The 13011-nt window shown below is 39.9% G+C and overlaps 1 protein-coding gene across 8 annotated transcripts in view; it reads right to left on the bottom strand.

The window, feature by feature from the left end:
• Window positions 1-334: 334 nt before the first annotated feature.
• CAMKK1 (calcium/calmodulin dependent protein kinase kinase 1) overlaps window positions 335-13011 on the bottom strand; it is a 196134-nt gene continuing 183457 nt past the window's right edge. For 6 of the 8 annotated variants that reach the window (XM_073315804.2, XM_073315803.2, XM_073315808.2 and 3 more), the window contains 2 exons: window positions 11070-11117; window positions 335-6733 (listed from right to left, as the gene is read on the bottom strand). In XM_073315804.2, the coding sequence (XP_073171905.1) occupies window positions 6661-6733; window positions 11070-11117 (121 nt within the window). In that variant the 3' untranslated portion in view covers window positions 335-6660. The other 2 variants (XM_073315810.2, XM_078849270.1) reach the window with 2 other exon arrangements.

Raw genomic sequence — 13011 nt, 5'->3', positions numbered from 1 at the left:
ATTGCAACCAACATGGCACAGGTTTATCATACACAGTAACACAAGAAAAATCCTCACATTCTCTTTTTGTCCTTGATTCTGGAAATGTAAGCAGTTCAAGGGGTCTCATGGCTACCATGTTCAATTATGCTGTCTCCAAAGAGGAGTTTACATCAGAGCTTATGCTTTGCTATAAACACCTGCTTGGAAGACAAATATAACAGCTACGACAAACAGAACAAAATTAAAAGGAGGACTTGTGGCACCTTAGAGACTAACGTATTTATTTGAGCATAAGCTTTTGTAAGCTACAGCTCACTTACGAAAGCTTATGCTCAAATAAATTTGTTAGTCTCTAAGGTGCCACAAGTCCTCCTTTTCTTTTTGCGGATACAGACTAACACGGCTGCTACTCTAGAACAAAATTAGTTGTTTTAAAAACTGCTTTTTTTCAAGATTTTCACAGCCACTTGTTAGTCACTTATGACCCTGATCTCACTCCCACTAAGTCAGTGGCAAAACTTCCATTGTCTTCAATTTGAGCAGTATAAGACCTTAATCAGAATGTTTCAAATTGTACACAATTTGCAAATAAAATTAATCAAGCTAGCACCCTATTTCCTCTTAAAACAACAACAAAAATGACCTCTAAGTTGCCTAACATCTTTGAAACTCAAAGACTGCCCTGAAATGCAACCCACTGGCAATTATAAGTAAAGTAAAAAACCAGCAGATGATTGTCTTGTCAGAAGCTACTCAAACAAGATACAAAACTGTTGTCACCAAAGGAGTGAAAGCCAAAGAAAATCTGTGAACATGTCATTAATGTTAGCCACTTTTCAAATTATGCTTTATATGTTCTATATTAAGGTAAATAATATTATATATAGTAAATAAACAGGTGGGTCTTACAGAGATCTTTGTGGAACCTGATTCATTATCTTTTTAACCTACAAAACAGAGGATTTTTGTTTATTTCACATATCTCAAGACACCAAAAAGAACCATAGAAAAATCTAAATCTAAAACCATGATTACTACTGCATGTGCACTAAATTCTCTTGTAGACAACAATTATAGGAGCTGATTATGTGACTCAAACTGGAAAGGCTACACTATAAACTTCTGTTTCTTTACTTTGCACTGTCAAAGTCTCCAGCAGTCTAAAAGACAACTGACAAAATCTAACATGGCTGATTTCCTAGGTGTCTTTATAGACCTTTGCTGCTCAAAGGTGGAATCATGCAGATATGACACAATTACCAGCAAATACACATTATTCTTGATCACAGACAAATGGCCAGGAAACCACGGCACAACAGCAGATATAGTACACGTGCACACTGGGGTAGTCACTGTGCATGCTTCACTCAGACTCTACAATGTAATAAGTATCTGAAAACAATGGGAATTTTGTTTGTAGTGTCCTGTTCCTATTGAAATACTCCCACCCAAAATGATAAAGATCTCTAATATGGCTACCCTTGCTAACAGACTTGACAAACTTTACCAAGTGTTATCTCTCAAGCTAAGAACTTAGATCTATTAATAATTTTTTTTAAAAATGTACTTCACGCAGATTTAAAAGTGTGTTATTTCTCCACAAGAGAAATTTCTTTGAAGGCTTCTCAAATTAGACATAACTTAGTTACAACTTGGACTAAATTATAAGAGGTGACAAATAACAGTTTGCTTTACAAAAAACTGTTAGCGGTGTTTCTCACAGATATGGACTTGAGTACACACATTTTGATGAATTCAGGCACTGTCTTCTGCAGGATACTCTTGCAGCAGAAACAGTGCTGTTTAGTATATTAAATGGTGGTGGAGGATTTTGAATACAAAATGTAGGGATTGTACAAAGACATCAGAGACTGACTATTTCAGTCCTCCCCTCTGCTCTGCAGATCATCCCAATGCCCGGTATCTATGTAAAGAGAATGATTTTCATCCATTCTGGATAGGGCTTAATTGTCAGAGATAAAAGGCTAATTTTTTAAAAAAATAAATTTTTATATCCTTTAAACCGCTTCTGCCCCATAGTAGAAAGGCACTATTGCTCCAAGCTACACTAACATTGCTGCAAACATGTTGTACATTTCACTCTGATAGGGTTACAGAAGTGGAATGCCATTTTATAGCATTCCCTTTAGACATGCACAGAAATTATTAGACTTCTTTTTATGCTGGCATAATTTCCCCTTTTTGAACTGTGTACAGATTTTAAGATTGCTTTGTGTGATGGAATTAGGATGATTTCTTGTCATCTAAAGAAAAAGAAATCTTGGGCTGAAAGCCAGAGATGACAAAGTCTCTGAGGTAGAATTCACTTTTGCCTGGATTGGAAGAAACAGGTCTACTGTGGTTTTTATTTAAAGGAACACTGAACATTTTCTAAAAACAATTTTGGGGAGAATTTAAGAGATTTAAAGACTATAAAAGCAACACAGTGTCCTATAGCTAAAGAAATAGCACATTAAGCCTACTCCTCCCAAAAATATTAAGATTTTGATTTGTTTTATTAATTGAGGCTGGGATTTTCAAAGCAACGCTAAAGGAGTTAGGCTCCCAAATCCCACTGGAAATTGAGTGCATAACTCCACCGGAGTCCTTTGAAAAATCTCCTCCATAATTTCAAAATAGATAGTTATTGAACCATAAATCCATTGGTTTAAGAAATAATCTAAATTCTCATCCCCCAAGTCAGCTAACACCACTGAGGCTGAACTGAAAGATTTTCTTAGTGCAGATAGATGTCAGGTGCTATATTCAAAGTTTAACTTCCTTATCAAGTTTACTGATATAAACTAAGTATAAAATTGAATTCAGAGTGTCCACTAAGGTTTTTGGCACCCATATAATTGAATGGTTTAAAGTCGCACCTCAGTTAAAACCAGTGCAACTTTGACTGTAGACAAGGCTAGAGCCCAAGTGAACTCAAGGAGAATACCTCTGCTGAGAATATTGTAATTGGCAAGTTCTTCTCTGTCAGACTTCTTGCCTGAGCTGAAGAAAAGAGTAAATGAGTTTTCCATCAGCACCATTCCTTTTACAAAAAAAGAAATATAACAATAACTCCAAGACTAGGATGATTTAAGACACCTGCTTTTATGGTTACTACTCTGTAGCATAAGTATAATAGATTACAACATTTTGTTATCTGTAGATAGAAGGTGCTATTGAAGCACTATGCAAACTTTGATTAAAATTCGCCTTCCCGTGAGGTGGGGAGTATTATCCCCCTTTTCCAGATGGATAAACTGAGGCACAGAGAAGTTAAGTGACTTGCCCAACTTCACACTGTGAGTCATTGTCAGAGTTCAGATGAAAACTCCCATTTCCTCACTCCCAGTCCTGTGCTCTGCAACTAGACCAGACACGTAAAGGCTACTGGTCTGCCTCTGCCTAGCTTTTGCTACACTGAATCTACATTTTTCAGAACAACACTTCTGTGTGATGAAAAATAACGAACTCCTGACACTGACAGAATGCTGCTAGCAGAGGTGCCTATTAACATATGTAATAATAAAAGAGGGATGTGGTGAAGAAAGTGGGTGACATTCTATGGCCTTTGTTTTGTAGGAGGTCAGACTAGATGATCAAAATTGCCCCTTCAGACCTTAAAAATTTATGATTCTATGAAAAATGAAAAGGGGAGGAAACTGGAGTGAAGATAAGATATAAACAATGGGTTTATAACTTTATCTCATTCACACCCTAAAAAGGGCCAAAAACCCTACCTCCTAATCCCGACCAGCCTTAATTTACCACTTTTCTCTCTGAAACAACATATATTCTAGCTGCCTTCCTCACAGAAAAACCCCATAACTTGCATTTAAATGCATAATAATAGAAAATACTCCTGCCTTTTGACTTTATTTGCCCTTTTTGTTGACACAGGTAAACATAGTGATAAGTAACAGTCAGTATGGATTTGTCAAGAACAAATCGCATCAAACCAACCTGTTAGCTTTCACTGACAGGGTAACAAGCCTTGGGGATAGGGGGGGAAGTGGTAGATGTGGTATATCTTGACTCTAGTAAAGCTTTTGATACTGTGTCACATGACCTTCTTATAAAGAAACTAGGGAAATGCAACCTAGGTGGAGCTACAAGGTGGGTGCAAAACTGGTTTGAAAATCATTCCCAGAGAGTAGTTATCAGTGGTTCACAGTCATGCTGGAAGGGCATAACGAGTGGGGTCCTACAGGGATCAGTTCTGGGTCTGGTTCTGTTCAATATCTTCATCAACGATTTAGATAATGGTATAGAGAGTACACTTATAAAATCTGCAGATGATACCAAGATGGGAGGGGTTGCAAGTGCTTTGGAGGATAGGATTAAAATTCAAAATGATCTGGACAAACTGGAGAAATGGTCTGAAGTAAATAGGATGAAATTCAATAAGGACAAACGCAAAGTACTCCACTTACTCCATCAGCTGCACACATACAATATGGGAAATCGCTGCCTAGGAAGGAAGACTGCGGAAAGGGATCCGGGGGTCACAGTGGACCATAAGCCAAATATGAGTCAACAGTGTTACATTGTTGCAAAAAAAGCAAACATAATTCTGGGATGTATCAGCAGGAGTCTTGTAAGCAAGACACAAGAAGTAATTCTTCCACTCTACTCTGCAATGACTAGGTCTCAACTGGAGTATTGTGTCCAGTTCTGGGCACCACATTTCAGGAAAGATGTGAACAAATTGGAGGAAGTCCAGAGAAGAGCAACAAAAATGATTAAAGATCTAGAAAACATGACCTATGAGGGAAGATTTTAAAAATTGGGTTTGTTTAGTCTGGAAAAGAGAAGACTAAGAGGGGACATGATAACAGTTTTCAAGTACATAAAAGGTTGTTACAAGGAAGAGGGAGAAAAATTGTTCTTCTTAACCTCTGAGGATAGGACAAGAAACAATGGGCTTAAACTGCAGCTAGGGAGGTTTAGGTTGGACATTAGGAAAAACTTCCTGTCAGAGTGGTAAAGCACTGGAATAAATTGCCTACGGAGATTGTGGAATCTCCATCATTGGAGATTTTTAAGAGCAGGTTAGACAAACACCTGTCAGGAACGATCTAGATAATACTTAGTCCTGCCTTGAGTGCAGGGGACTGGACTAGATGATCTCTCGAGGTCCCTTCCAGTCCTATTATTCTATAGAGGTGTGCACACAGTTTTGTACTTGCCTGAGAGACTAAACACAGAAACCCCAATGTAAATCTGAAGTAACTCCATTGAAGTGGATGCATTACTCCAAATTTATAGCTGTGCAACATGACAATCTCATCTCACAACTCATACTGGAAGCTATTCTCTCTCTCTCCTGTGGAACTGCTGCAGTACATAACCTAGGACATGACATAAATATTTTTGTAGTGGTTTCAGCCTACATTGCTGCTGACTTGGGATTCCAAACAAGCTCAAATCTCTGACCTTCTAATTCAACAACACTGAAGATTCATGATATTATTAAAACCACATTGGGGGGTGTTACAGCAGCATGCCACAGCAGAGGACCAAGTGCATAAAACCTAAAGTATTGAAATGTTACACAAATGAGTTAAATTAAACTCAACTTTTGTCCTGTAGCTTTTCTGGGTCCTTGCTTACCATCAAAGAATCATCTACTGACATACTCTCTTATAGGAAAATGTCCTATTTCAGGGCATTTACTAGTAAACAACAGTTAGGTAAAAAACTCAAGATATAATCAAACACACCTACTGTCTCTCTCTTATGGTGGGGGAGGGGGTATTGGGAGGTGAGTGGGAAAGGAGAATCAGACTGCCTTAAATGACAAATAAAATCCATTGTCTCATGCTTTCAGATCAGTAAATACAATTCCTGTCCACACATTAGCACACAAATGGAATCAAATCCCAGCCCTCTGGGAACAGTACACTCTATAAGCAAATGCTCTTGGTGCACTAATCCATCATATTCAGATGAATATTAGGGCCTTTAACAGTTCAGGGACAGTCCAAATCTCAATGCAGATGGGTGGGAATATCGTATATTTTCAATATTGTACTAAAATGACTCTAATGTGGCCCTATATAATGCAAAAATAAGAGCTATATAATGCAAAAATAAGAAAGAATGAAAAGCACAAAGAATTACACAGTGGAAGATCTCATCCTACTTCAACAGAAGTCAACAGGAATTTTGTCATTGACTTCAGCAGAAGTAAGACTGTGCCCCAGTAAATTTAAGCGCTTGAGTAATAAATAAAAGTTAACCTAAGAGAGGACACCTGGCTACTGCATATCTTTTTTCTTGGTACTTTGAATGCAGAATGCAAAAAGCTGGAAAACATCTTGATGGCAAGTGCCCTATTAGATAAAGTTTGGTTCTTTGAATTATAAATAAAAACACATTCATTGGTCAAGATACCAGACAATAATGACCGTACAACATAGGCTCAAATGGAGAATGAGGCACATGTCAAATACAGAGAAACATCTTACATGTTGAATGAAGCCAATGAGTAATACAACATAACATTCCGTGAATAAACCATTTCCAAAGAACTCGCACTGTTAGTTGTTGTTGCTTGTTTCCTCTTTTCAATTTCTGTTTTTCAGGTCACAAACTTTGGTTCATGAGAGCAGAATGTGTGGGACACAACACAATGGTTACAACAGCAGTAAATAACCAATCCAGGACATGCACATGGCTTCAGGAAGTAGCCTCATCTTCACAGACGTCAGGGAGATCAAGGTCCTTTACTCCTTCTCTGCTCCCTTGCTTTCTACATGAATGAATGAAGGGAAGTAAATAATTAGAAACAGGCATTTAGAAAAATAGAGCAGGCGTAGTTTTCTCTAATAGGCAAGCCAAACCAATAACATCAATAACTAGATGAAGAATGACATTCAAACAAAACTGTATTTCCTTAAAAAGTATACCATGTAAACAGTTAAACTGTGATAAAGAAAAATGCATCAACATCAGTGCACTGATCACTCAAGTATGATAAAACTTGGTATCATGAGGCTACAGCTCCTTAGTTTGTCAAAATACATTCTCAACTCCCTTTTATTGCACTAGTACAAGAGATTTAATTCTCAGAAACAGAAATATAGAAAGGCAGCAATGTTTATAAGTTTATTTGGTTTATATTTTTAAACTCTACTTGTTTCACTGATTTTATGGTTTGACATCTGCAACCCTTTTTCCAAAGCTCAACTGCAAACGGCAGTTATGTTTCCTCAAGGCCAATGAAAAAGTAGCCAACTGCTGCGTTGCAATGGCGACTGTAAGTTCTTTGAAGCGGAAATCACATCTTCCTGTGTGTTTATACAGCATCTGGCACAACGGGGGCATGATCCTCCTTGAGTCTCTGGGTGGTACTGCAATAATTATAACTTATAATTAATATTAATAGAATATTAATAGAATTAGAACATAAAGCTGATTAAAATGCCAATTATATGCTTTTCCCCCAAACTGTCCCTTTTTTCAGCTTTTCCAAGACAAACCCAAACTAGAAAATATTAGTTTTAAAAATGTTTTTAAGAAAAAAAAAATAGGTTTTCGATAAAATTTTTTTGATTTTTGAAATCCAAAACCTGAAAATATTTACTGAAAACTACACCAAAAGCTGAACATTTTTACAAAAACTCAAAATTGTTCCTGATAATTCAAAAGTTTTACCAAAAATTTTCAGTTTCCAATTTCTGATAATTCAATGAAAAAGTCTGAGAAAACTTGCTCAGTATTAGCCACAAAAACAAAATGAAGATAACTTACTTATATTTGTCTTACTTCACAAAGTCTTCAGCCTTTTCAGAATGCTCCTAAATTTCAACTTCCTCTCTTGCAGATTCAAGAAACTGATGGGCTTGTCTCCACTGCAAAGTCAACTTGAGTGTTGCCCCTACTTGAGTCCCATCCACACACAAAAACCTTAACTCAAGTGTGGTGGTGCTTTCAAGGCCTTGTCTCCACTTGAAAGGTTTGCTGGTATAGCTATTGTTCTACTGGAGATGCACGTTATACTGGCAGAACAGTTGGCAAGCCTGTCAAGTGGTGAAGACTCCAGCTTAAGTTAGTGCAACTTGTCAAGTGCTAACACAATCACTTTGCTGCTAATACAACCACACTGTGTGGCTCGACTGTTATTTCACAATATGTCTGCTCTCACCCGAGCTTGACTAACTTGAGAGGAAGTAACTAGAGTGTAGGTAACTTGAGTTAACTCTGCAGTAAAGACAGCCTAGGAGAGGTAGCAAGGCTAGTCAACTCTTAAAACTGGTAGGTGAAATTTTTTTGGAGATCACACCTTATCAGTTAATTTGAAGCTGTATCAAAAGAACGCTTATGTCTGAGCTGTATTTTAAAGAGTGAAACAGAAAAAACAATGGTTGCCATTAAGCATAATTCCATTCCTAAGTGCACCATCACAGCCCAGGTGATAAACCTGACCTTGAATATAGACAACTGACCATTTCCAAATGCACTTTCAGGCCTGACTTCAACATGCTGAGTAATAGATCCATCTTCAGTGGCTGATCTGAGTTAATTCAGGGGCTGTCATCACCCTCTTTAAATGATTTATTACCGTGAACAGGAAAGCAGGTTTCATTATCAGATATAATGCAAGCAGGTCTGTGCAGTGGGATAACGGCAAGCATAATTCAGCAGCAGATGGTGTCTCACGGGTTATTTAGAGCCTGCTGTCATTTTGTACTATTTGCTACTGTCTGCAATTTGATGAATCAGATTAAATGTTTCCCTGTAATTCTCAATAGCTGATACCTGTCTGTACACCTTGTTTTAGCATTAAAGGCAATGTGATCCACAGGATGTGGAATGGGTGCAATATAGCATAAATTGCCAAAACATTCAATACAATACTGAATATCAACTAAATTTATTTTCTACAGACAGCTGGGGTGATCTTGCAGTAAGTAGTCTGCAGTCTGTGCTGCCACATAGGAGACGTGACTACATGCTGAGAGGACTGAGGCTAAATGCTAGTCTCCATTAAATAGCTTTTCTTAAGGTGTTATTTTGTATTTGCGTTACATTTGTTAATAGAAGGCTAATGAACCTTGCTCTATGTGGTTATCCAACATGCTGCACTGTTGAGACCATTGTTAATAGTCGTAATAACACATGGCACTCATCTAGCAATTTTTGTACATCAATGGCACAAGCTTCACAACATAACAGATAGTAAAATTAGGATAGAGGCAAAATAGTATTTGAGTCATGACTCCTAGTCCCATGTTCAGTCATAGCTCGCTTACTCTCTGTCTTGTTAACTGATAAGGATTCTTCCCTAATGCCATTTATGCCTTGACTGTGGGCCAATATCTGTCCTCATTTATGCACTTGGAACTCCCACTGACTTCTGTGGGAATGAAGGCAGAACGTCAATGGGAATGAAGCAGCCAGGAGTTGTGCCTGGGTATCTGAGAAGAGAATTTGGTCCTATGTATTTAAAGAAAAATGGCTTCAGACCAATGGCAGCATCTCTCTTGTGAACAGTTTGTTGCACCTCTGAGGTCTATTCATCAGGAATCAATCACAGGTTTCATTTTCACCAGGCTGTGTTATTCATTCCAAAGCTGAAGCACTGTCTGCACTGGCAATTTGTCTTAGTTCTAGCAATCTCTGGCCAGCCACTGAAATATCTGTATCAGTGCAAAATAAGTGTTGGCAAGATAACCCTCAATTTGCACAGATTGAGATTACTCGCACTTGAAACCAGGGTACACGTCAATGGAGCCAACTGGCCACAGATGGCTGCAATCAGGGTAAATTCCCAACGGAGACAAGCCTCAGTCATGCCCTTACTGGGAGACCATACATATGCTGCTGTTAGGGCTAAACAGGAGGCTGTGGTTGAAACCAAGTATCATGGTGCAAGTGGTGAACTTTTGTATTTTATTACATCTCTCTAGCCTTAATGGATGATGATACAGGGGGTTTCTCCTGAGCTCGATTTTCTGAGCATGATCTTTCAAGTCAACATAGGCGCAAAACTTCCTTTGACTTCAGTGGGCCTATCTATGAATTCTTTAACTGTACATCCAAGTGGAAAAGACTATTACTTACACTAAAATTTTCTCTTTTTTCAAAATTGAAAACAGTCCCATGCATCACAACCCAAATGCCAATAAAAGTGCTACATCAGCCTTTATTCTGCTCAGGTCCTTCCCAGTACTTTTGGAGAATCTTTTCAAAATCCTTCACTCTTGCAGCAGGAGGTGTCCCTAGCTTGATTCATCTATTTATTTTACAGTGATAAATGAGCTCCTAAGCAAACAACTGTCTCCATAATAATGGAGCTGCTCAAATGGAATTTCAAGAGACATGATTAATTTCCAAGCATTCATCTGAAACCATCTCTGTCAAATTCCAGGCAGACTAACTATGCTTTGAGCTGGCCATGCAAAGTGGGATTTTGCACTGAGATGTCTTTTTTTTTTAATGATCTCCAATGGTTTACATTAACTACAGTATTTTGTTGTTGTTGTTTTAAATTGGACGGCATACTTTGTGGACCAATCTGTGGAATGTGTTGCAAAATATGTATGCTGTCTGCTTAAGTCCTGATTGAAATGAGGCATGTTGAAATGTAGACCAAGAGGTTTTGTCCATATCAGTCATCACAGCAGAGTCCCAGAAACTTGAAGAGTAGAGGTATTGATAGAATTACCTGCTGCATATTTGGTTGTAGCCACATCTATTAATCTTTCATAAGGTCTAAATATTAGAGATGGGCCTGAGCTGCAAGTTCAGATCCAGATTCCCAAATTTTGTGGGTATTGGATCTAGGGTTTTGGATTGAGCCCGCTCTCTGCTAAAACTCACCAAGTCTCCCTCTCCCATCCTTCCCAAAAGAAAAAAAAGAAGAGTGAGGAAACCAATGACCAAGAAAAATCCCAAATAACTTAGAGAATGAATGTTAGTGTCACACACACATAAATACTGTAACAAACTACATAACTACTGTAACAAAACTGTTCCTATATGAAGGATGGAATTTTATGTTCTCAATAACACAGAAAGCATGACAACTGAGGAGAGGATTTATAATTCTACTGCATCCAGGGAAAACACAAACACACAGTTACCTTAAAGATGGATGCAAATATAGAGATGAGCTTAAGAGGAACCTGTCCCTAAGGGCAAACAATGAGATAAAGGAAGAAAATGTTAAAGAAGATGTTGGCAAAAGGCAAATGAGCACATGTTTCTGAATATTAAAGGAATGAAATTAAACAGAGGATGGGATATTAGTCAGCAATGTTTACTAAGGCTAAAGACCAAATAAAAAACCATGACAGTTAATGCTGTCACCCATAGTGCAGTGCTGTGCATACACCTGTGCTAAAGGCAACTGATCCTGCAGGGTGCCAATTGCTTCCAGCAAGCTGTTCAGTGCCATCAACACCTAGTGAAATCAGTGGGAGTGGAAGGTGTTCAGCAGCATACAGGTCTGTGTCCCTAGCATGTAGAAGTCTTATGAACATGTAGTGTTATTAATTGCCAAAGGACACAAGTTGAGCAGGAATTAGACACAAACCACTGAATAGATGATGGGTGCTTCTGTATGTGATGTTCCTAGTGTAACAAGATGTTATGATATTCTGTGCTGAAGTTAGTCTGTAAACCATTAGTTAGACTCTAATAATACTTACCCTTGCCACAATATGGGCCATAGCTTTTAATAAAAGCACACATCCTTCCCTTGCAATGAAAAATATATTAGTGTGAAATTTACTTGGACAGGATTTTCCATTGACAATGTGTATGTATTATTTAGTCAAAATCTGCATGCTAATATACAGATGCCCACAGAATTTTAGCAATGTTAAGAGACTGACTTGGGGTACATTTACACAGGAAAAAAAAAAAACACCTTGCGGCAGTAAGGGTCAACTGACTTAGGTTTGTGTTACAGGGCTAAAAATGGCAGTGTAGATGTTTGGGCTCACGCTGGAGCCTGGGCTCCAAGACCCTCCAAGTCCTCATTCTCAGAGACCAGGCTCCAGCCTGAGCTCAAACATCTACACTGTTATTTTTAGCCCCAAGCGCAAGCCCCATGAGCTCAAGTGAATTGACCCAGACCCTGAGATTTACTGCATGACCTGGGCTCTGAGACTTACTGCAGGAGTGTTTTTTTGCTGTGTAGATGTGCCCCCTTAAACACACATTTTGTGAAATTAAGAGTTAAGTCAAACTTTGCATCCTTTCTGCAGCCAGTCTCCTGCCAATACCATCAACAATGAAGACTTTAATCTGGCTACAGGTGTCAACAGGCTATGTTTTAAAAGTGAACGTAATTTTAGTAAAAGGTGCTGGACTGTTAGCCCTGGGGCTGGCATCCTCTCTCAGCACAATAGGTAAGGAAAGTCTTGCCCATGCTGCCCCACCAATGGGCCTCAGTTGGGTTTTGGAGAGAGTCATAGGCAGCAGGTATTATAGGCAAGGAAGGCTTTGCCTCCCCAAACAGCCTACCATGGCCCCTGCCCGCAGGCCAGTATGCCTCCTGCAGTGACTCAGGGCCGCTGATGCTGGGCTGTGCTGCCTGCCCAGTGCTGGCCAGCCGAGCACCGGGATTGGGGGCCACCCGGAGCTGTGGGTGCGGTGACTGCGCTGCACGGAGCCCCAGGGCTGGGGTCACAGCGACTGCGCTGCCCTGCCACCCAGAGCCCTGGGGCTGGGGACGCGGTGACCGCACTGCCCGGAGCCCAGGGGCTGGGGGCACAGCGACCGCACTGCCCTGCCACCCAGAGCTGGGGGTGCGGTGACTGCGCTGCCTGGCCACCTGCAGCACTGGGGCTGGGGGTGCTGTGGCCGTGCTGCCCAGGGGCTGGGGGCATTGAGGCTGCAGTGCACTGGGGCTGGGGCCTTGCCTCCCCCCGGCAGTCTGGCACTGGGGGGGTCACAGTGGGGGTGCTTTGGGCTCCTGCGGGGGAGGGGGAGGTAGAAAGAAAAGGGCGGGGCCTCAGACACAAGGGAAGGGGCTGGGGATTAGACTTCCCGGGCAGCGGGGTCACCATCCACCTGTGG

This window comes from Lepidochelys kempii, chromosome 17 (assembly GCF_965140285.1).
Source record: "Lepidochelys kempii isolate rLepKem1 chromosome 17, rLepKem1.hap1, whole genome shotgun sequence".
Lineage (NCBI taxonomy): Eukaryota > Metazoa > Chordata > Testudines > Cheloniidae > Lepidochelys > Lepidochelys kempii.
The sequence above is the reverse complement of the archived record's forward strand: the minus strand, read 5'-3'. Positions and strand labels throughout refer to the sequence as shown.